Here is a 25,242-nt window from a genome sequence, read left to right on the forward strand (position 1 = left end):
GTCACTACGAGACTATTTTGTCACGCTCGTGCTAATGAAACACTACAGGATAATAATTGAATGTCAACATTCAAGTACAACTATCAGATGATGTAACCCAGGTGAAGTAATGTGTCACTCTGCAAGGTTAAATACATTTTTCCACCTGTCCAAAGTCATTTTGACGGCTCTCATTTTGTATGTATGAATGAAGTGGAAAGCTAACGGCTGTCAGTGCACTTGCACAGGAAGATGAGAAGCGTCGCACAAACGCATGTTGTTGACTCGATCTTGAACACACTCACAAAACACGCATATGGAACATTAGAGATCCAATTCACACGCGCACATGCATTGCACGCACACGTGCATACAGACACACAAAGACACACATGCTTGTGCATGATAGACACAGAGAATACACTGATACACACACACACACACACACACACACACACACACACACACACACACACACACACACACATGCACATTGCACACACGTACACACACAGATGTACTCATGGCCCCAAGCTGTGCTGTCATTGAAATGGCTTGTGGGCTCTTTCTCTGGAAACAGCAGGCAGCCACAGGAGACCCTCGAGTTTTCTCCAGCTCTCATCAGTTCAACACAGCTGAGCTTTACTGATAGGTAGGTAGGAGAGAGAGAGAGAGAGAGGGGGGGGAGAGGGGGGAGAGAGGAGAGAGAGAGAGAGAGAGAGAGGGAGAGGGAGGGGCACAGGGGAGGGGGAGGGGGAGAAAGAACAGGGAGAGATAGAGGAGTGAGAATGAGGAAGAGAAGAAAACGATATGGTTAGAGAGTGGGACCAGGGGACACAGAAAGAGGATGAGGGGAATAAGGGAGCATCAGAAAAAATATGTATAAATAGTTTATACTTAATTTGTATGTATTTATTGTTTACTATGACAACCTGCAAAACAGTCAGTCCATCAGTCTCGCCTCGTGACACGCTCCATATATGGCCAATACAGAATTCATTCCATATGTTGATCTGACACTATTTCATCTCATACTGATACTTGCGGGGACACTATTTCATCTCATACTGGTACTTGCGGGGACACTATTTCATCTCATACTGGTACTTGCGGGGACACTATTTCATCTCATACTGATACTTGCGGGGACACTATTTCATCTCATACTGATACTTGCGGGGACACTATTTCATCTCATACTGATACTTGCGGGGACACTATTTCATCTCATACTGGTACTTGCGGGGACAGTATTTCATCTCATACTGATACTTGCGGGGACACTATTTCATCTCATACTGATACTTGCGGGGACACTATTTCATCTCATACTGATACTTGCGGGGACAGTATTTCATCTCATACTGATACTTGCGGGGACACTATTTCATCTCATACTGATACTTGCGGGGACACTATTTCATCTCATACTGGTACTTGCGGGGACACTATTTCATCTCATACTGGTACTTGCGGGGACAGTATTTCATCTCATACTGATACTTGCGGGGACACTATTTCATCTCATACTGATACTTGCGGGGACACTATTTCATCTCATACTGATACTTGCGGGGACACTATTTCATCTCATACTGATACTTGCGGGGACACTATTTCATCTCATACTGATACTTGCGGGGACACTATTTCATCTCATACTGGTACTTGCGGGGACACTATTTCATCTCATACTGATACTTGCGGGGACACTATTTCATCTCATACTGATACTTGCGGGGACACTATTTCATCTCATACTGGTACTTGCGGGGACACTATTTCATCTCATACTGATACTTGCGGGGACACTATTTCATCTCATACTGGTACTTGCGGGGACACTATTTCATCTCATACTGATACTTGCGGGGACACTATTTCATCTCATACTGGTACTTGCGGGGACAGTATTTCATCTCATACTGATACTTGCGGGGACACTATTTCATCTCATACTGATACTTGCGGGGACACTATTTCATCTCATACTGATACTTGCGGGGACACTATTTCATCTCATACTGGTACTTGCGGGGACAGTATTTCATCTCATACTGATACTTGCGGGGACACTATTTCATCTCATACTGATACTTGCGGGGACACTATTTCATCTCATACTGGTACTTGCGGGGACACTATTTCATCTCATACTGATACTTGCGGGGACAGTATTGAAGGGAACAGCGAGCCATGCTGACTGCATGTCACCGTACCTGCAGGGTGACATGGGTCCACTGAGCCTGAGATCACTTCAGTGGGAGTGCTTATGGTTAGGCACACATGCAATGCATGCACGTATGCATGCACACACACACTCACACACCACAGCCCTTGAGCCCAAAGCCACACTGCCACGTCAACTGAAGCAAAGCAACTTTGCTTGGAGGCAAATCTTCCACTTGCACGCACAGAACATACGTTTTAGTGGTGGTAACATTGTAAAGTGGTTTAGAGCAGTGGTTCTCAAACCTTTTAGCCCTGACCCAAAAGAGAAATTTGATGTCTCCCCGGGACCCAAACAACTGAAGATAGCAGATCTACAAGCTCACAAGGTGCCGCTTCAAGGTGTGTGTGTGTGTGTGTGTGTGTGTGTGTGTGTGTGTGTGTGTGTGTGCGTGTGCGTGTGCGTGTGTGTGCGTGTGCGTGTGTGAACGGTTTGCGGAGCGGTCTTGATACCGGAAGGTCGCCAGTTCGTATCCCTGGACCGGCAAGTTAAAATTACCACCGCTGAAGTGCCCTTGAGCAAGGCATTGAACCACTACCATGAAATGTTCTATGAGCAGGGCCTGGCTGTAAACAAGTATCTGATGCTTAGTCCAGTTACCCTGGGTAAATATAGTAACTTTGCTTTGCTTTGCTGTGCGTGCATGCGTAATGTGACTCCCATTAGCTGACTGCTTGGGGTCAATAGGTCTTACTCTAAACAGACAGACAGACAGACAGACAGACAGACAGACAGACAGACAGACAGACAGACAGACAGACTCCCATTAGCTGACTGCTTGGGGTCAATAGGTCTTACTCTAAACAGACAGACAGACAGACAGACAGACAGACAGAGCCCTTTAAAGGAGTGGTGTGCACTGCTCAAAAACTATAAATGTAGGAAACAAACAATAAAGGAACCCATAAAAATGTGTCCGTGACCCACAAATGGGTCCTGAACCCAGTGCTTGCGGGAACCAGTGGTTTAGATCCAGCAAGAACCTCACCATGATGATCAATCTTTATGACACATGTACTGATGGAAAGATGGCAAGACCTAGATGAGAAATGACCATTTCTAAAACAGAACCACAAATAATTCTAAATTTGTTTAAAGGGAGATATGTCTCATGATGTGAAGAAACTGAGTTTAAATCACAGTCTGGACTAGTGTGGTCAAAGGTGTGAGTACTTTCCCTGTCTGGGGTCCCTTCCCTTCCCTTCCCTTCCCTTCCCTTCCCTTCCCTTCCCTTCCCTTCCCTTCCCTTCCCTTCCCTTCCCTTCCCTTCCCTTCCCTTCCCTTCCCTTCCCTTCCCTTCCCTTCCCTTCCCTTCCCTCCCCTCCTCTCCTCTCCTCTACTCTACTCTACTCTACTCTCCTCTCCTCTCTCTCTGGTGCTGAATGATAAAAAAGATAATACAGAGTGAATGTGAGTCAAGGCAGAGAGAGAGAGAGAGAGAGAGGGTAAAACAGTAAGATATAAAGGCATATAGCCTACAGTTAGCAAAACAATAAGGCTTGGGGGTAGATATGAGATAAAGGAGATAGTTGCAGAGAAAGAGGAGAGACAGCGAAGGAAACGGACACAGAGATAAGATAGAAGAAGGCCATGGGGAGACAAGGCTGAGTCATCTCTTTTAAGTTATGACCTTTAAAAATGCAGTCAGTTGGACAGCACCCCTGCAGAGAGAGAGAGAGAGAGAGAGAGAGAGAGAGAGAGAGAGAGAGAGAGAGAGAGAGAGAGTGTGTGTGTGTGTGTGTGTGTGTGTGTGTGTGTGTGTGTGTGTGTGTGTGTGTGTGTGTGTGTGTGTGTGTGTGTGTGTGTGTGTGTGTGTGTGTGTGTGTGTGTGTGTGTGTGTGTGTGTGTGTGTGTGTGTGTGCCTGCCTTTTGGAGTGGCACGGCTAGAGTGTTCTTTCAGTGAAAGGAGCATACTGCTGTCAATACAGTTGTCATTGACACTTTGTCCGTGCATAAACAGACCATTTTCCTGTTAATCTCTGTATATCTTTTTAGATATAGCTTCTCCAAAGTAATTTAAATGTTAGAAAACTGATTAATTGAGTCAATGTTGGCTCATTTCGTTCATGAATCAGTATTTCCTTCAGGGACTATAGGACTATATGTTTCGCAATACGTTTTCATCAAAATGCAATAATAAAATAACTTAGACAATTAATAAACGTGCAGTGATATTTAGTCTCTATATGGACTCATCTAATGTATCAAAAACAAGTTTCATGTATCTGCAAGCTTTTTTTTTGCTCCATACCACAATGCAATAAATTGGATCCAATACCTTCGAAAAATAAAATGTCAAGTATGAGTGGTAATTAACTTAATGGGCTACACCTGCCAGACCGCCAGCATGGTCCTTTTAGTCTCATACATCCGCTGCCTGCACTGGATTGAAATTGTTGTCATTATTGGCTCAATTATTCTAATTTGGGGGAGCACGGTGGCACAGTCGGTAGCGCTGTCGCCTCACAGCTACACTATCCCGGGTTCGCAGTGTTGGGTGAGCTACATGTAGCTTAACTTGGCCAACACTGCAGATAACAATGAATCATAGCTAATAGGCCTATTAATTACCTTTAATAGACCTATTGCTTACTCCACTAGGCCTACAGTATACGTGCAGGTATTCGAGTCTCAATTCTTACTGGAAAAAAACATAAAATAAATAATTAAAACCAGTGTTGGGCAAGTTAATTAAGCGACATGTATAGCTGACCCAACACTGCGGGTTCGATTCCCGTCGGGGGATGATGTGGGCGCTGTGGGCATGTTCTCTCCTCCGTGTCATCAGCGCCCAGCGTGGGGTGGGGGTTGGTGAAAGGGCCTCGCTGTGTGGAGTTTGCATGTTCTAGCTAGGGTAGGTATACACTCACAAAAAACATGCAGTAATCCTGGTCTCCCTACTAGAGGGGAAAGGAACTGTTTGGAATAACGTGTTCCTTGTATGCGCTACCGCTACGTCGTACTGGGGAAACTCCTTCCTGTCTGGTGAACTCCTCATGCATTGAAGGAAGCATGATCTCAGTTAAGGGCTCTCCCCAGGTTGGCAGAGGAAATTATTGGCTCAAATAAGCCTAAATGTCAAAATGAAGAGAGGTTCAGATTACATATTACGTATTACAACTGCACGCACGCACGCACGCACGCACGCACGCACGCACGCACGCACGCACACACACAGACACACACTTTTTTTTTTTTATATATATATTTTTTTAATGTTGTTCATAATGAAGTGATGAACAACATGTTTAGAAAAGGAGGAAATGACAGCTAAAATAAAGCAAATCCCACTATCAGATTCCACAGCAACCAGAAGTACTGAATTACTGGATGGTGATTTGTCCAAACAGCTTTGTGGGAATACAAAATGCAGAATGCATTTCCCCAGCAGTGGACAAGTCCACTGACACCAGTCATAATGGTCAGTTGTTGGTGTTTGTGAGGTATTATTATGATACCAGTGATAATGGTCAGTTGGTGGTGTTTGTGAGGCATTATGATGATACCAGTGATAATGGTCAGTTGGTGGTGTTTGTGAGGCATTATGATGATACCAGTGATAATGGTCCCAAATATTTTGTAGTTGCAGATATCATGATATATCGTTGATGAAATTTCATACAATATATCGATATATCGCAATATATCGAATATCGTGATATTATCGTTATCGAGGGCCTAATATCGCGATATATATCGTATTGTGAGGTACCCATATCGTCCCACCCCTAAGAGAGAGTATAATAGTCTTCAAAGTAGAAGGTAACTGGATGATTTGGTTGTTCTAATGCCTGGACTCATTCTGTCTGTCTGTCTGTCTGTCTGTCTGTCTGTCTGTCTGTCTGTCTGTCTGTCTGTCTGTCTGTCTGTCTGTCTGTCTGTCTGTCTGTCTGTCTGTCTGTCTGTCTGTCTGTCTGTCTGTCTGTCTGTCTGTCTGTCTGTCTGTCTGTCTGTCTGTCAGACATCAGACAGACAGGTCTGATGTTTTCTTTTGGCATCATTCCATCACTCCTACTTTTCAGCCATCTGTTTAGTGTTATGTTGTGTTGAACTTGAATTGTACCATTTGCTTCGGTCTGATGACTCTCTTTCAAGCCATGTTTTATGTTTGTGTGTGTTCCTGTTTGGAAGCTTTGCTTATCTATGGCTGGCTCAATCGAGTATGCTCTCTCTCTCTCTCTCTCTCTGTCTCTCTCTCTCTCTCTCTCTCTCTCTCTCTGCATATTTATACCTGTGTTTTGTGCTTGCCGGCCCATTTAATCTTCCGTCTGCCTTGTTTATTAGGTTGTATCTGTCTTCCTGTTTATACATCTGTCTGTTGCAATTGTCGCTGTTGTGTTGTGCTGGTCAAAGGCTCATTCCAAGTGTTTCAGTGTCTGCCAAACGTATGTTTTTGTCTCTCTCTCTCTCTCTCTCCCTCTCTCTCTCTGGTTTGCTGCTGGCTTCATGCTGCTTACACTCTATTTCTCCTTGTTTCTCTGTGTTATTAGTGTTTCTCTAGCTGTCAGAGTTTCTCTCTTTCTGTAAGTCCCTTCGTCACTTTCTCTCACAACATCGCACAAGAGCATGTATTTGCATTTTGTCTGTTTGTCTGTCTGTCTGTGTGTGTGTGTGTGTGTGTGTGTGTGTGTGTGTGTGTGTGTGTGTGTGTGTGTGTGTGTGTGTGTGTGTGTGTGTGTGTGTGTGTGTGTGTGTGTGTGTGTGTGTGTGTGTGTGTGTGTGTGTTCACCGTTCACATAAGCCTGCATGTGTGGATGTCCTCTCTACCTACAGTATGTCTGGGTGCTGGTTGGTGTGGAAGTGTGTATGTGTTTGTGTTTGTGTGGCTAATCATGAACATTCTATTTGAGCGTTGAAATATGTTTCACGAAAAAAAGTGAAAGATATTTCCATTTCAAGAGATCAAAGAGATGGGCAGCTTGAATAGTAGATGAGACGAGTTCCCGCAATGCAGTGAAAACATGTTTCTGTATCTCACCATTGTTTATTTTTCACTTGATGTTACTGTATGTATGAAAGTCATTAATTTCCCCCGTAATAGTCCAGTTCAGAGGAATGCTTTACTTACTCTTACTACTATTTTGACAAACTTAACTAAAAATGGACTCAGCATCTACATATATTTAGTTTCAATGCTCCTCGACTGTGTGTGTGTGTGCGTGTGCGTGTGCGTGTGCGTGTGCGTGTGCTTGTGCGTGTGCGTGTGTGTGTGTGTGCGTGTGCGTGTGTGCGTGTGCGTGCGTGTGTGTGTGACCAACGCCTGGTGTGAATGCGCTGCCTCCAGGTGCCATCAGACGAATGGGGCGGGGGTTACCCCGGTGGTCCAGGGGGGGTGTCCGAGGGCGGGGGAGGGGAGATCCCGTGCCGACGCATGCGGAGCGGCAGCTACATCAAAGCCATGGGCGACGACGACAGCGCCGACTCGGATGCCAGTCCCAAATCCTCGCCCAAGACCACCTTGATCGCCCAGCGCGACGCCTTCCGACGCTCCGTCAGCATGGATCAACGGTAAGCCGTTGACGTTCCACACGGGCCAGACGTGCAGTGGTGGGAAAAGTGTACTGAAATTGTTTACTTAAGTAAAAGTATCAATGCTGCAGTGCAGAAATGCTCTGTTACAAGTATATAAAAAAAAGTCTGGATGCATAAATAATGTAACACGCAATGTCGATTTTATTTTATTTTCATCTCGTCTGTTTGTACTGTATGTTTCCTTTTTCTGTATGTTTTTTTTTTTCTCTTCATTTTGTCTTTGTTCTAAAATTAATAAAAATTTAAGTGATAAAAAAAAAAAAAAAAAGTCTGGATAATCAAAATTTACTGGAGTAAAAGTACAAAAGTATTACGATCGAAATATACTAAAAGTACCTAAAGTAAAAGTACTAGTTACGCAGAATGTCATGTCTAAAACATGTAAACGTCTTTTGAAAACCGATCTACAAGATACCAATTCCATTCCCCTCTATTTCCCATTACAAGTGTGTGTGTCTTATATACATTTCACCACATTAATGCAGTGCAATATGTTTGTTTGTTATGTTTCATGCTTTTATCTAGGTACTCTTGTAAGCAGTGCACAGACTCCTTCCCCAACAGCCGAACCACGCCCAAGAGCCACACACGCTCTCGAAGCTACACTCGCTCCCTAACCAGCACACAGGTACTGTATATCAGCCTTTTGCAGAATGTACAACGTTAATCCATTGACACCTGGAAGGCATCTGTGTCACCTTAGCTTAACCACTTTAACCCTTTTTGACCTGAGATCAGATTCTAAAAATGTCTTCTACATCCTGACAGTTTTCTGAAAATATTTTTCAAAAATAGCAGATCTACAAGCTCATAGCGCGCCACCAAGTGGCAGTATACATACAGTATACAAGCTTGTCATGGTAGGCAGAAAGTTGAACCCAAATGCAGAGCCAAACACAGGAGCAAAGTTAAGTTATTTATTCACAATGATGGTGAATTGCATGGAAATGGAGTTGCATGGAAAAACAAACATGGAGGATGAGGAGAGCAGTCCAGGCAGGTGGCAGGCAGAAGAACAGGAGAGCTGGGTTCATGATAGGTTGTACAATGATCTGGCGATTAGTGGAGTGAAGACCAGGGTTTAAATACTGTCAGGGCTGAAGAGTTGATGGCCGGCAGGTGTGTCAATTGAGTGCGATGAGGTGACCACAGACAGGTGTGCCAAGGCTGGAAGCTGGGAGGAAAGCCGACGCCCACACACAGCCACAGTATGGCAACACAGAGCCCCATACTGTGACAGTACCCCCCTCTTAAGGGACGGCTTCCAGACGTCCCACAATGCTGATCAGGAACACCAAGCAGGGCGGGTGGAGGGGGTCCGGAGGAGGGAGACCAGGGCAATGGACTAGGCACATGCTGTCTGGAAACCTGGACACCAGACAGATGGCCTGGACGCTGGTTCGAGGCAGAAGTGGGATCATCGGGTGGACGGCCTGGCCGCTGGGATGAGGCAGATGCGGAGTCATCGGGCGGTCGGCCCGGAGGCCGTGACGAGGCAGATGCGGAGTCATCGGGCGGTCGGCCCGGAGGCCGTGACGAGGCAGATGCGAAGTCATCGGGCGGTCGCCTCGGAGGCCGTGACGAGGCAGATGCGGAGTCATCGGGCGGTCGGCCCGGAGGCCGTGACGAGGCAGATGCGGAATCATCGGGCGGTCGGCCCGGAGGCCGTGACGAGGCAGATGCGGAATCATCGGGCGGTCGGCCCGGAGGCCGTGACGAGGCAGATGCGAAGTCATCGGGCGGTCGGCCCGGAGGCCGTGACGAGGCAGAAGACAACACTGGCGATGCCGCAGGCAGAGGCGAGGCCGGAGGTGCTGCAGGCAGAGGCGAAGCCGGAGGTGCTGCAGGCAGAGGCGAGGCCGGAGGTGCTGCAGGTAGAGACGACGCCGGAGGTGCTGCAGGCAGAGGCGACGCCGGAGGTGCTGCAGGCAGAGACGACGCCGGAGGTGCTGCAGGCAGAGGCGAGGCCGGAGGTGCTACAGGCAGAGGCGAGGCCGGAGGTGCTGCAGGCAGAGGCGAGGCCGGAGGTGCTGCAGGCAGAGGCGAGGCCGGAGGTGCTGCAGGCAGGGGCGACGCTGGAGGTGCTGCAGGCAGAGGCGAGGCCGGAGGTGCTGCAGGCAGAGGCGAAGCCGGAGGTGCTGCAGGCAGAGGCGAAGCCGGAGGCATAGTGGGTGCTGCACACCCTGGAGGCATAGTGGGTGCTGCACACCCTGGAGACATAGTGGGTGCTGCACACCCTGGAGACATAGTGGGTGCTGCACACCCTGGAGGCGAGATGGGTGCTGCACACCCTGGAGGCGAGATGGGTGCTGCACACCCTGGAGACATAGTGGGTGCTGCACACCCTGGAGGCATAGTGGGTGCTGCACACCCTGGAGGCATAGTGGGTGCTGCACACCCTGGAGACATAGTGGGTGCTGCACACCCTGGAGGCGAGATGGGTGCTGCACACCCTGGAGGCGAGATGGGTGCTGCACACCCTGGAGACATAGTGGGTGCTGCACACCCTGGAGGCATAGTGGGTGCTGCACACCCTGGAGACAAGGCTACAGGAGGTGGGCTGGAAGTCACTGTGGCTCTGGACCGGTTGGGTATGGTGGCTTGGCGACCCAAGGAGAGATTTGCTCGTTTGGTGGTACTACGAGGACCTCCCCGGGCCAGCCTGGTGCCCAGATATGGGTCTACAGCTGGCTCAGAATATACTGGGATTTTGACCCTACTACTGAAATAAGCAAATAGGCTCATAGACTGGGTGTTAACCGGGCCAGGTTCAGTGCAGACAGGCTCATTTAACACAGAAACAGGATGAGTAGCTGACTGCTTAGGAGGCTCATGAAAGGCAGGTTGAAGGGCCACAAATCCGAGTCTAATTGACTGGAGAGCTTGCTGGGAAGCAGTGGAAACTGAACTGGTATGCAGAAAGGTCTTGAGCCGATCACGGATAATGTCAAGTTGGGGAACAAAATGACTCACCCATGGCCTCTCTGTGAACCACTGTTGTCGAGTTGAAATCTCTCTGTGGAGCGTAGCATGCTGGCTCGGGGGAGAGGCCATGAGGCGTGCCACCACATGGTCAAAATCGGCAACCTTACTCTTGAATAGCTTTAGCTCTGCTGGGTTCATTCTGGCCAGATCATTCTGTCATGGTAGGCAGAAAGTTGAACCCAAATGCAGAGCCAAACACAGGAGCAAAGTTAAGTTATTTATTCACAATGATGGTGAATTGCATGGAAATGGAGTTGCATGGAAAAACAAACATGGAGGATGAGGAGAGCAGTCCAGGCAGGTGGCAGGCAGAAGAACAGGAGAGCTGGGTTCATGATAGGTTGTACAATGATCTGGCGATTAGTGGAGTGAAGACCAGGGTTTAAATACTGTCAGGGCTGAAGAGTTGATGGCCGGCAGGTGTGTCAATTGAGTGCGATGAGGTGACCACAGACAGGTGTGCCAAGGCTGGAAGCTGGGAGGAAAGCCGACGCCCACACACAGCCACAGTATGGCAACACAGAGCCCCATACTGTGACAAAGCTGGTATAGGGCAGCACTTGAAAAATGATGAAAATGTGGCGCAAATCAAATCTTTCAATATATATTCTTTCACTGCAAACTTTTAAAGCCTACTGTCTGTCCCTCCATGAAAAAAATATAAAATAAAGGCGAAAGCCACAAAAAAAACCATTAAAAAAAATACATTTTGTAGAATCTCCATGGTCTCAGGTCTGAAGAATGAGTCAAATAAAATAGAGGATACAATGTGATATGTGCGTACGTGCGTGCGTGCGTGCGTGCTTGCTTGCGTGCGTGCGTGCGTGCGTGCGTGCTTGCGTGCGTGCGTGCGTGCGTTGCGTTGCGTGCGTGCGTGCGTGCGTGCGTGCGTGCGTGCGTGCGTGCGTGCGTGCGTGCGTGCGTGCGTGCGTGCGTTGCGTTGCGTTGCGTTGCGTGCGTGCGTGCGTGCGTGCGTGCGTGCGTGCGTGTACAATGTAACCTGCGTCTCACCCATATACTGTACGTCTTGTGGTTTGCGTCATGACTCTCAGCTGGGGGACAGTCTGAACCGGCAGTTCGAGGCGGTCTGCGAGACCATGTTCGGCGAGGTGGAGTCTCAGGCCGTGGAGGCGCTGGACCTGCCGGGGGTGTTCCGCACGCGCAGCCACAGCTACGTGCGCGCCATCCAGGCCGGCTGCACGCAGGACGACGACTGTCTGTCTGTCTTCTCCATGTCCGGCCCCCAGGGGATCATCAAGGGCGGTGTCGGTGAGCTGTGTGTGTGTGTGTGGGGGGGGGGAGAGTACAACCCCATCTCACAGAAATACGGCGAACATTAGAACGGAATTGCAATTCAGCACATACATGCCTAGAAAGCCCCAAAATCTGTACATATTACACGACTACTATGCAACGCAGGGGTTGACACTAACGGCTGCCTGATTGCCCGGGGCAAGTAAAACAAATGGTCGGGCAGGTGAGGGTTGCTACCGGATTGCCCGACCGGGCAAGTGTGCATTTTGAGTGGGGATAGAACCGCCTTTACTTCGCTATAATGACAACACGAGATATCCGTCTTGAACGTGATCAGAGCGCAGCGTGTCTCCCCCTCTCTTTATCAATCTCTCTCGTCTCTCCCAACACACACACACACACACACACACACACACACACACACACACACACACACACACACACACACACACACACACACACACTATGTTGTCAATTAAATAATCATCCAAAGATGAAGGAATGACAAAGTGAAGTGTTGAGAATTTATTAAGAAGATTCAGCAGAGAAACAATATACAGAGAGTGAGGAACAGGCCTCCTTGCCTGTTCCAGCAGCCCCTCCGGGCGCAAGCCTCCCCAACCCCATTCTCAGAGAGTCCTTATAGTCTTGTCTTAACAGAGATGGTATACTGAATGTCCATATACGGATCTGCGCTAAACATAAGGGCGACACACAAATAAGTATACCTTTGCTGACAGCGTGGAGGAGTCAAGTCAGCTGTTAGATTGACAGCTGCATGAATTAGACTGAGCACATTGGTGAGCAAAGAGACTTAATGGAAGGAAGATAAATACACAATAATGCATATATTTGGCACTGTAGTTGGCATTCCAAAATTCCCATTACAACACACAGTGGCTGCGACATGTGCTCCACGAAAACAGCTGATCTGTGAGCTCATCACCAGGTTGCAAAATGAGCCATGAGTTTTCTCAAGCCCCCAAAACATGGTATTTGTGAGCACCTGTACGACTGCCCATATTTTTTGTCGTATGACCAAAAATGCTTGTGAGCTCACGATAAGCTCTCTGTGAGCTTGCTGGCAGGCAGCTAAAACGACAGTGTAACTTGCTTGCCCGTTAATTAATTTGTTCCACCTGTGTACTCTCATAAGCGCATTGAAGTGGGCATAGGGCAAAAGCAGAACCTCTGTGACCGTTTTGCTTAACAATGATCAGAGTTCAGTGCTGTTTGGCAATATGTGATGCTAGAGATGCTAATATATTATGGCTGCTAAGAACGGTTCCCCCATATCAGCTATTGTGTGTGTGTGTGTGTGTGTGTGTGTGTGTGTGTGTGTGTGTGTGTGTGTGTGTGTGTGTGTGTGTGTGTGTGTGTGTGTGTGTGTGTGTGTGTGTGTGTGTGTGTGTGTGTGTGTGCGTGCGTGCGTGCGTGCGTGCGTGCGTGCGTGCGTGCGTGCGTGCGTGCGTGCGTGCGTGCGTGTGTGTGTGCGTGCAGCCGCGTGCGTGCGTGTGACCGTGTGTGCATGTTTGTCCTTTTTACATTTTCTGTTTTTCTTTATACTTGCCATGTTGTCTGCAGTTCCTATCCGTTTCTGAGTGTAGTATACACAGACGCCTTTTGTCCTTTCAATCAATCCCTCACTGCAGTCTTGTCTCTGCATCTCATATCTCCATCTCACTCCCATGGGTAATGGACGCCTCCTCTGGCTCAGTATTAGGGAACGGAACACTCATGATGATTATGATGATAGCTCAATGCCTCTTGCTACTGTACTGTAGCTTATAGTCCCCGATATCCTCCCCCCTTCTCTCTCTCTCTCTGCTTTTGCTCCACACACCACACAACGTTTCTTTTGCTCCACACGCCACACAACGTTTCTTTTGCTCCACACGCCACACAACGTTTCTTTTGCTCCACACGCCACACAACGTTTCTTTTGCTCCACACGCCACACAACGTTTCTTTTGCTCCACACGCCACACAACGTTTCTTTTGCTCCACACGCCACACAACGTTTCTTTTAGCCTACCGCTTTCTCCCACTGCCTTTTGTTGGTTGTGGTGTATATATCCTTGTGCACAGATCGTCCTCACTCTTGGTCAAACCTCATTTACATCTGCTGAGAACTCTGTGTGTGTGTGTGTGTGTGTGTGTGTGTGTGTGTGTGTGTGTGTGTGTGTGTGTGTGTGTGTGTGTGTGTGTGTGTGTGTGTGCGTGTGTGTGTGAGAGAGAGAAAAATAGTTCAAGTGTGCTTATTATAAGTATAATACAGAAGGCAGCTACCTTTGTCTGAATAGAAATATGGATAAATTAAAGAAATATGTGCACGTCATTGCCTATGCATGTGGATTATTTGTCGTGTGTGTGTGTGTGTGTGTGTGTGTGTGTGTGTGTGTGTGTGTGTGTGTGTGTGTGTGTGTGTGTGTGTGTGTGTGTGTGTGTGTGTGTGTGTGTGTGTGTGTGGTCTCAGTGGTGCCTTACAGAACTAATTTTTCAAGGCTTAAACCACTAAGTCCCCTGGAGATTTATTAAAGCCTCTCTGAAGTGTCATACATCCATCTGCCTCACACATGCACACACTGCGTACAATCCCACCACCCACCAATGTGCACGCACACACACACACACACACACACACACACACACACACACACACACACACACACACACACACACACACACACACACACACACACACACACACACACACACACACATTGAAGTGACGAAACTTCTCTGGATAAGGTTCATCGCATCGCTTTGAGCCAAGAGGGTTGGGAATGACAACACTTTGAAGTGTACATTTATTTAATCAAAAGAAAACTGTTAACTATATGTCTACTGTATATGGGGGGTGGCAGAGAGAGAGAGAGCGAGAGAGAGGGACAGTAGACATAGCTTCTTTTTAACATTCCTCTCAGGAAATAACATCTCTTTTTTTAAAGACATAAATGCACTCATGAGGGTTTTTTATTTTATGAGTGCTTTCATCTCTCGGTCTCTCCTTCACTCCTCCGTATATCCCTGAAGCACATAGAGTATCAAAATGAAATGTTTGGAGAAGGAAATCACACTCTTATTACTTTTATTATGTTGGTTGTCTGAACTTGCTCTTTTGTTCTCTTGTCTCTGTATTCCGCCACCACCATTCCATGTATTGCATGCTGACCATTTTGACTAATAACATCACTATGTCTCTGTCCTCCATCCCGTCCCTCTCACCCTGGACCGACAGTCTTCCCGTACCGCAAGGGCGGCCCTCCGCCGCTCCCACCTCGCATGTCCAAGTCCTCGCTCTCGGTGCGGGCGCAGAGCAGCACCGAATCCACCCAGGACGCCTACTTCCAGAGCACGGGGCAGCCGACGCCGGGCTCCGGACGAGCCAACAAGCAGCACAGTAACTCCGTGGACGAGGGGCAGTCGGGTCGCTCCTCCAGGGGCGGCGGGGGCTTCTACGCCGGCACGGGCCCCGCCGGGCGCTCCAAGCAGCACAGCAACTCCGCAGAGAGCCTGGACGGGGGCAGGGCGCCTGGCTCCCGGGAGCTGGTGCCGTACGGAATGGGGGGCCCCGGCGTGGGGGTGAGGGCCAAGCACAGCAGCTCGGCCGACAGTCTGCTGGAGGGGCCCCCGAGGCCGGCCAGGGAGCGGGATGTCAGAGCGCCACCAGGGGGCAGCCTGGGGAAGTCCATCTCCCTGCCCCAGAGCGGCATACTGCTGCAGGGTAAAGCCGGAGGGCCGGGCCAGGAGGACGGGCGAGGCGGCAGGAAGTGGAGGCCCTCCATAGCCGTTCAGGTGAGACGACTTGGTGGTACAGCCAGGCGCCGTCAAATCCTCAGTGTTTAAATCATCTCAGAGAGTGTACAAGCGGTCCATTTGGCTACTTACAGTACGTTAACAAACGGATAAATGAACACCGCGGAATTACTGTGATGGTAGATCAGTTGGGTAAACGCTGCTTTTCCACTCTGAAAATATGCAATAATGCAAAGATGGCAAGGTTGGTTAACTCGTACACACTGACATTTCAATGGGCTCTATGCACACAGAATAACTCTTCCTACTTCCGGGCCGCTTCCCTACTTCCTTCACAGGTGTTACCGATGATACTAATTAAGGCTCATAATACATTTAGTGTGCAATTGAATGACCCGGCATAACTCTGAGAGTTACAGACCCGTACGGGGCCATTTGGAACCCACTCAAGGACACTTTGAGACCATGCTACTTTTCCAGTGAGCCAACAGGCACAATAGCAGCGCCCTGACTCTTTTTGACCAGAATGGAGAGCCTTCATTAGTATCAGCGGTAAGGAAGTAGGGAAGGGGCCCAAGTTCTTTCTAAAATGGTGTGTGTGCATAGAGCCCATTGTGTGTGTCTCTCGTGTGTGTTCCTCTGTGCTCCAACTCTTTGGTGTTCTTTGTGTCGATGCCAGGTGGACAGCTCAGAGACCCTGACGGACTCAGACCCAGAGGCGAAAGCACTCAGGGAGGTGCACTCCATAGGGGTCCAAGTGGAGGAAGACAAGAGGTAACCAAATGTCTGTTGCCCGACAACCATTTTTTCACTGACAAAAACAAAATAAGAACTAGGCTATGATGACTAAACGATGACTAAATATACTGACAATTTTGTCAACAAAAAAAAATAAAAACTAGACTAAAATGGTATAAAGGAGGGACTAATGGAGAAGAGATCCAGTAGAACTAAAACAAGTCATCATGGGTGTCACGACCGAATATAGCTGATGTACAAGCTGTGAGCTTGTATATCGGCTATTTTCGGCGAAGTGAAAATCCATTTCATGGCATCACAGCCCGCGACTAAAGTCGACTAAATCAACTATAGATTTAGTCAACTAAAATATTATATTTAGTCAACTAAAACTAGACTAAAGTAATACATTTTAGTTTACTAAATTATGACTAAAACTAAACAGAATGTTATTCAAAAGACTATGACTGAAACAAAAAACAAAAATAGAAAAAGTTTTGGGGCAGATGTACATCGTTGGCATCCACACACACACGGACGGAGTGAAAAACATACTCTCTCCCCATGCCTTCGGCCTGGTGGAGCAGAAATTACTGTCAAAATCAACATAGACACAAACCAAGCAGCTATACTGTAAAACATATGCCGAGGCCTTTTCACTCATGTTTTGCTTCATTGAAAGCTGCAATGCAGAACCTTTTTTTTTTAATGGACAAAATGTTATTTAAATAATACTACTCTTTCGTTGAGAAGTTTAGACCCTGGTGGAGTCGGCTAGGACGCCTAGTGGTTGATAAGTAGTGCTGCCTGGAGCTCAAAGTGCAATAGAAAGATAGGCTACGTTGACCAAATACAACAGGCTTTTTGTCTTAGATCAGCAGTCAAAGTTTGGCACAGAAGGCACTGTGAGATTGTAGGAAAAAAAATCACACCTGTGTGAACTGAGTGGTGTAATATAGCCTGTCTGACGTAATGAAATCATGTCTGACGTAATGAAATCACACCCGACCCGGGTGAACAGGGTGAACATAGCAACCATGCTCATTTTTTCTGCACTAACAAAGCCAGTTGTAGGAATCACACCCGGGTGAACATAGCAACCATGCTCATTTTTTCTGCACTAACAAAGCCAGTTGTAGGAGTGGTTTACACCACTCAAAAAAGGGTGTGCCATTTACAGAGCCCTGGTGGACCCCGGTCAACAACGTATATAAGGTTTAAGTGGTTAACTACTTGAGCTCAGTGACCAGTGTTCCAAAAATGATGTCTACTCTTTTCACACTGTCTGAATGTAACCATGACAACTGCAATTCCTATACGCAATAACATGATGACTTTAACAAGTACGGCTCCAAAATTATCCACAGCATCACGCAGAGATCACATTCACACATAACATGCATGATGTGTCCACACACTGTGTACAGAGACGCCGCACGCACACATGCTCACCTCCGCCCAGCATGCGCTCGTGCTTCTATTAACAAAGTGTTGACGCAGCCGCCGAGGAGGAAGGTGGGGTGCGAACGTAACACAGAGCGTGAACACGACGTGCGAGAGAACGGTACGATGAGTGCAGTCGCACCTCATCAGGCGGTGAAGGCAGAAGAGGGAACGAGCTTGACTTGATTAGAGCCAAGGAGGTTGACATTTCAACCGCAATGCTGTGTCATAATAACAGAGGGTATGCGCATGCATAAAGTGAATGGCAAATGGTGCATTTATATAGCGCCTTTATCCAAGGCGCTTTACATAGATTGTGCATTACATTCACCCATTCACACACACATTCATACACTGATTGTGGCGGAAGCCATGCAAGGTACCAACCAGCACATCGGGAGCAATTTGGGGTTCAGTGTCTTGCCCAAGGACACTTCGACATGTAGACAGGAGGAGCCGGGATTCGAACCGCCGACCCATGGATCATTGGACGACCTGCTCTATCTCCTGAGCCACAGTCGCCCCAAATTTAACATTGTTTAATGTAATTTAATGCAATCACTCAGTAGGCGTTCTCGCATATCTTCCAGGTATGATGATGATGTCACGGGCATACCCTCTATAATAATAATAAATAGTGAGTGGTACTGTACTGTACTGTACTGTACTGTACTGTACTGTACTGTACTGTACTGTACTGTACTGTACTGTACTGTACTGTACTGTACTGTACTGTACAAGCACTCCCTGGCCTGTGTGTGTCTGTGTCAGGCTGTGCAACAGTGACACTTGGTGGTGAACAAACGCTATAACGCTATTTGCGTGCTCGGACACAGCCAGGGACACAGGGACACAGGGACAGACCCAGGGACACAGCCACACACATATCTGTCTATAGGAGTGGTTGCACCACTCAATAATACAACTTTATTTGTATAGCACCTTTCACGACATGAAATGCAGCTCAAAGTGCTTTACAGAGAAATAGAGAAAAAAGAAAAGCAACATTACAAAAATAGCAGTGAAGCAGTGAAGAGTGTAGAAGTATAGGTCAAGTCATTGTATTTGAGTAGGCTACTTCCCATCCCAAGTAATCATTTTGTTATCGCCGCAATGGCATTTGATTTTTATTTTTTTAATCCAAACGTGACTATACGTCAAATGTGGCATGATCTGATACAGTAAGTATACAGCATGGACATTTTTCAGTTTACAAATTATGAAAATGCAGATTGGAAGCTTTCGAATGTGTCATGCATTACGATCTGAAACTAGTTGAGGATACACTTATTTCAACGTTGTCAAACCTCAAATCAAGAAGGTGAGAAAAAGCCTTTCAAATACTTGCGCTATCTTCCACAGCAAAAGCATTTTGTGATCCTGAAACTGCTCTTTGTAATGTTGAGTGGATTCTTCAACATTTAAACTTGTGTAATATGAAGAAAACAAAAACAACAAACCCATAAAAACCGTCGCGAATTGCTTCCTTGATCTGATTCCATCTATCATCAAATGTGGATTAATTAAGCACGCAGGAAACCAGTTATCACTCTTAGAAAATGAACTACTTTTGTACTTTTGACACATTCCTCTGTCTGTGTTTGGACTAGGCGGGCTCGATTCAAGCGCTCCAACAGCGTGACGGCGAGTGTGCAGGCGGACCTGGATCCCGAGGGCTTCCCGGGGCTCAGCATCGCCGTACCCACACAGGACAAGAGCCTCCAGTTCGGCTGCTCCTTCCAGCGGCACTCTTCGGAGCCTGAGTCGGCTGGCCAGTACACAGAGTACCACCGGACTGTCCACACCCAAGGACAGTGGGCCTACAGGGAGGTACTGAACTACCCCGTATTATACACTTAAACTCCAAGGTTCAAAGTGTCCTCTGTGTTAATTAGTGGGCTCAATCTCTTGAGGGAGCCCAACTGTATAGTCTAGTAGTAGTCTGTATTTATTTATTTCCTTAAAAACTTTAGATAGTCCAACGATTCAACGAATGCCACTGATGTCATACACATTACAACATTAAACTAAAGGCATATATGGATTTCATTTTCAACATGCACTGATGTCAGACACTACAGAAACCGTGTATTATTAGGTTGTTTTTAATTTATCCCCAAAAATGCTGATGACATGACTCCTATTTGTCCCCTGGGGGCTTCTGATATTGGGCACATTGGTCAGATCGGGCCGCATAGCTGACTCAAACTTTGTGAAAGTTGCCTTTTAAGGTGCTGATTCAAAATTCAAAAACATCCACGACTTATTAACTGCACAATTATGTTTAGCCAATAGAGCGTCGCAGTCCGCCCCCTTTCATGGCGACGCCAGGCCCAGGAAATGAATCCCAATGCATTTTTCCCATAGACATTTCAAAAAGTATTTATTTAAAGACCTTTTAAGCGTCGTACGAAGCCAACTGGAGTCATGACAAATCATGACAACAAATATATTATAACAATATTTTAGACCAAACAAATAATTACAAAGAAGAAAAACAACAAAAAAAGTGTTGTAACCTGCCGTTTTTTTCTACTTTCTAATTCTGTTTGGCCCAAAACATTGTGTTTATTGTCATGATTTGTCACGACAAGAGTTGGCTTTGTCCGCGGCATAAACGTCTTTAAATAAATACTTTCTGAAAAGTCTATGAGGAAAATGAACGGGGATTTATTTTCCGGGTCTCTCGAGGGGGCGGGACTGTGACGCTCTATAGCCGTGAACAGACAATGAATGACACGTTTTCTGTCATTCTCGCGTATTGTACCAGGATTATATCCAGAGTGGCTATTCCACGGAGCCATGCCCGGCAGACCCGCGGGGGTCACACCAGCTCCCCCACCTGCCCCCTCGCGCCCACTCCCCCCTGCCCCCACTCGCCACCGAGCGGGCCTGGGCGGGCACGCCGTCCCTGGAGGGACCGCGGAGCCTGCCCGACTCGGGCCGCGCCTCCCCCTGCATGAGAGACGGAGAGTTCTTCTTACGCCTGCTCCAGACCGAGGTGGAGAGGATGGAGGGATGGTGCCAGGGCATGGAGAGAGAGGCGGAGGAGAACCAACTGCCCGAGGAGAGTGAGTATGGGCACAAAAGTACAAAAGTATTGGCATCAAAATGTTCTTAAAGTACCAAAAGTAAAAGTACTCATTATGCAGAATGTCCCGTTTCAAGTTTTCAAATGTATACAAATATTTTGAAAATAGCAGATCTACAAGCTCATGGCCGAAATGTATATAGGGCTGTATGTTTTCTAATAATAATCCAAATCTACAAAGTAACTAGTAACTAAAGTTTTCAAATAAATGTAGTGAAGTAAAAGTACAATATTTGACTCTGAGATGTAGTGGAGTAGAAGTAAAAGTTGGAAATACTCAAGTAAAGTACAAATACCTCAAAATTGTACTTACGTACAGTACTTAAGTAAACCAACAACATTACCAACAACATTATTACCAACAACATTATTACCAACATTATTACCAACATTCAGCTCACAGTAAAGTTAAATACCTGTTCAACTCATCAACTTAGTTGTGTGCATTATTCTCCAACGCAACACTGCTGAAAGCAGCAGAAGGACGCAAGTAACTAGTAATTTCCAAAGCAACCAGACCAGTAACTGTAATGTGATTACCAATTTAAGGAGTAGTGTAGTTATATTACTCGTTACCGACCAAAGTAGTGTAATTACAGTAACTAGTTACTTCATTACTAGTTACACCCAACTCTGCTTTCGACCACTGTATGGGCAAGAGGTCGGAGCAGAGGAAAAAAGAGGACAATGTATCGATTCTACGTAGTTTGATGTATACAGCTTCTGACGCTTGCTTCCTTCTCTCCTGTGTTTTCCCCACTTCCCGTTCTTTCCTTTAGTTCTTGAGCTGATTCGTAACGCAGTTGGCAGTGCCCAGATGCTCATGTCACAAAATGTCCAACAGTTCTTCCGCCTTTGCCAGCAAAGCGTGGTGAGCATGCGTGATTTCTGCTGCAGCATAACTTGTTTAATCTAATCACGTAACGACTATTGACCATATTGACCACAGCGGTCAAAATGCTATGATGTAATTACAAAACGGCCGCTGTGTGAATATAGTCAATAGCATAATTTTAGACGGGAAACACTCACGTCAAAGTAGATTAACCATTTATTGCAACAAATGGAATACAGTTAACATCCCGAACGCCCGGGGTTATTTAATCCATTAAATCAGAGCGCCCAGCGATTTATAGCAGCAGAGCACATTTAGCGACGGACCAGGTGCTATCCCGGATGTAGCTGAAATAGCTTGATGTAGCCAAAACACTCCCGAGGCGAACGACAACAACGGGAAGTATGATTCTAACGCGACTAGCGACGGGACCGCGATGGGCCGTCTAACACAATTGGACAGAATGATTTAGATCAAGAGTTATTCACGTTTTAAGATTTTCGGTCTCGTCGGCTAAAATGGGGGGAACATTTTCGATGACGTCCCATCGGAAAATAACATCGAATGTTGCACAATAGACGCTCCCAGCCTGTGGAGCGATGCGATCCGTTTTGATATCATCAATCTCCATCCTAAGAACTGGGCGTTACTAATTGATTGAATGGAGAAGTTTTCCCTGAATTTTGTTGAAGCAAGCATGCTGAAGCAAAATCAGGGAACATTAGCAAAACCCCCATAGGGATACAATAGTAATACATAAGCAATACATTGACATTGACATTTAGCTTGAACAGCAGATATATGTTTTAGCCTATGCCAGACTCAAAAAGTGGATGCTGGGGTGGAGGAGGCAGCTAAGCATCAGCGCATGCGAGGCAGGCAGCAAGACAAGCAGAGATGAAGTGAATGCAAAGCCGTATTTAAAGGGACCACTATGCTTGAGCGTGAATTCTGATTGGAGTATGAATGTGTGACTGAGATGTGAATGAGGAATAGGAAGCTAGGCTGATTGATACAATCAGCTGACTGACAGCTGATTACAGTTTAGGGATGCAGACTAACGTTCCTGTATAAACTAACGCCGTGCTTTGCAGAGATTCAATGCATATTATGGAGGATGGAATTAGCCCTGCCGCAAAACAGCTTAACCCATGTTGGTGTTTTGGTCTTAGCATTGTGTTATGCTTTAGCTATTGAAAAATAGCAGATCTACAAGCTCATAGCGCGCCACCGAGTGGCGCGCTACGGGCTTGTAGGTCTGCTATTTTTGAAAAATCGAAGAACCACTGACATAGAAACATAGCTTTTTTTCAGAAAACTGTCAGGATGTAGAAGACATTTTTAGAATCTGATCTCAGGTCAAAATGGGTTAACGTGTTTCCAATCTAATTTCATTATTTTGTTTCCTCTTGTCTTTTCTTTACTCCTGCCCACAATGATTCACTTGGTCGTCGTCCCCCGCACCCCTTCCGTCCGCCCAGGACCCGTCTGCCTACCCCCAGCCCAGCACTCAGGACCTGGCAGGCTTCTGGGACCTGCTCCAGCTTAACATGGAGGACGTCAGGATCAAGTTCCAGGACCTTCAGAGGCTCAAGGACTCTGGCTGGAGGCTGTCGCCCGAAAAGAAGGTGAGCTGCCCGAGGGTCCGCACGGCCCTGGTCGCCCTTCAGCACTCCCCGAGAGCCAAGATGGCCGTGTGCAGGAGAGTGGCACAGGTGGTCCAGCCCTCCCGGCCGCCACTGGCCGTGAAACTACAAAACGGCAAAAGGACCTGAGCCGCACGACAGACTTTGGAGCCTTCCAAAACAATGTTGCCTAATAATTTGTGAAAATGGTTCTTTATCTTTAATGCAGGCATACAAATGATGTCCATTCATTACTAACTGCAGTGACACACACTGGAATCAAGCTCTGACAAACATTACACAATAGACTGAATGCACCATTGCAATTCTTTACAGTGTCATTTGACAACATAACAATAACTAACACTTGTTTCTCTTTTCTTCTTTTTTCTTTTACCTCGCCTTTCGTCTCCTCTTCATCATCCTCTTTCCCGCTGTAACATTATTGTGCATCCTCCTGACTGCAATGCATGGTGGTACTTCGCCATTTTCATTGTGATGATCCTTTGATTGTGTCACTCATTTGTCCATGCTGCAACCCGCCTGTGCCCCGTCACATATAAACGCCTCCTCACACACTCCCAAACGTCACTCGTTTCTTCATTCACCCATTGCTATACATTGCCCATTTCGTGCCACATTCTCCCCTCCCATTGTCCTCCTTCACTCACCCACACAAAACCATTGTCGGATCCAAACGGATGTCGTGCCTCCTCGCTGTCCTCTGCCTTTTTTTGCCCCCCCCCCCCCCCCCCTGCGACCCTACGCCACACCCCTGCCAACCACGAAGGAGGATAAGAAGCTTCCTCCTCCCTTACCAAAGAAGCCAGCCGGGGGGGTGAGCGGCACCCTCCGGGCTGACAGCGTTGGCGACGCGGGGGGCCTAGGAGGAGGAGGAGGAGGAGGAGGGGGGGCAGGGGGCTTGGTGGTTCCTCCTCGTGCGGGCGGTGGCCGCACGCTGCCAGTCAGGGAGAAGTCTCTGGACCTGGGGGACCGCCAGAGGACAGAGGCCAGACGCAGGCTGCTGCAGACCAAGCGGACTGCCTCCTTCCGACAAAACTCGGCCACGGAGAGCGCCGATAGCATCGAGATCTACATCCCCGAGGCCCAGACTCGACTCTGAACAGGGTTATTGTCCCACAAGCAGCAGCTCGCTCGGGTCTCTGCAGTTCAGTGTAACATGGAAACCGATTTGCGTCTTTCTCCGAGCCCATGTCTGGGATCTTTTAATGTTCTGCTAATATATTACCTTAGTCACTCATTCACTTTCACTCTGCCTTTTGCGATTTACTCACTGCAATTGCAAACGGATACACAACTCAAGCCCTCGTCTAGATGAGCCAAACTGAGCACTAAAGAGAGATGCCTGGATCCGAGGCGGGGGCTCATGTTTTTCAATTTGAGACTTGACTTCACTCCCTCTTTCTTTTATTCCTTTTTTCATATTTTATTTTACATGGAAGAAAAAGCAAGAATCATTTCAATTCACAACAGTCAGTGGAGAGGATGGGGTCACACAGTCGTAGCATGCCCATGCGTGTTCATGCAGCACTTCTCTCTCACTGGAAAATAAAGGGCTTAACAGGCACAAAATCTCGTGGGAGCAGAGAGGAGAGAGAATAACTCCCGGTGGATCCTCTACGAATGCTACTTACAGCCGAATATGTTCTTTACGTATAGCTGAGATTTTCCGCCGGCTATTCTATGGGTGTATAATGCCTATTATACGCTTCAGTGGTGCCATCAGCGAGGAAGGATGGCTCGGGTCGCT

The 25,242-nt window shown here is 47.2% G+C and overlaps 1 protein-coding gene across 1 annotated transcript in view; it reads left to right on the forward strand.

Moving 5' to 3' along the window:
* Positions 1–24,099, forward strand: part of dlgap3 (discs, large homolog-associated protein 3) — a gene marked incomplete at its 5' end in the record, with an annotated part of 35,487 nt that extends 11,388 nt beyond the window's left edge. Inside the window, 9 exons of the mRNA XM_079522060.1 lie at positions 7,494–7,717; positions 8,267–8,369; positions 11,779–11,995; positions 15,222–15,778; positions 16,419–16,513; positions 19,531–19,750; positions 20,691–20,991; positions 21,791–21,882; positions 23,328–24,099. Of these exons, the coding sequence (XP_079378186.1) occupies positions 7,494–7,717; positions 8,267–8,369; positions 11,779–11,995; positions 15,222–15,778; positions 16,419–16,513; positions 19,531–19,750; positions 20,691–20,991; positions 21,791–21,882; positions 23,328–23,621 (2,103 nt within the window). The 3' untranslated portion in view covers positions 23,622–24,099. The remainder of the gene's footprint in view (positions 1–7,493; positions 7,718–8,266; positions 8,370–11,778; positions 11,996–15,221; positions 15,779–16,418; positions 16,514–19,530; positions 19,751–20,690; positions 20,992–21,790; positions 21,883–23,327) is intronic.
* Positions 24,100–25,242: the final 1,143 nt, after the last annotated feature.

Source organism: Electrona antarctica, assembly GCF_951216825.1.
Source record: "Electrona antarctica genome assembly, chromosome: 15".
NCBI lineage: Eukaryota > Metazoa > Chordata > Actinopteri > Myctophiformes > Myctophidae > Electrona > Electrona antarctica.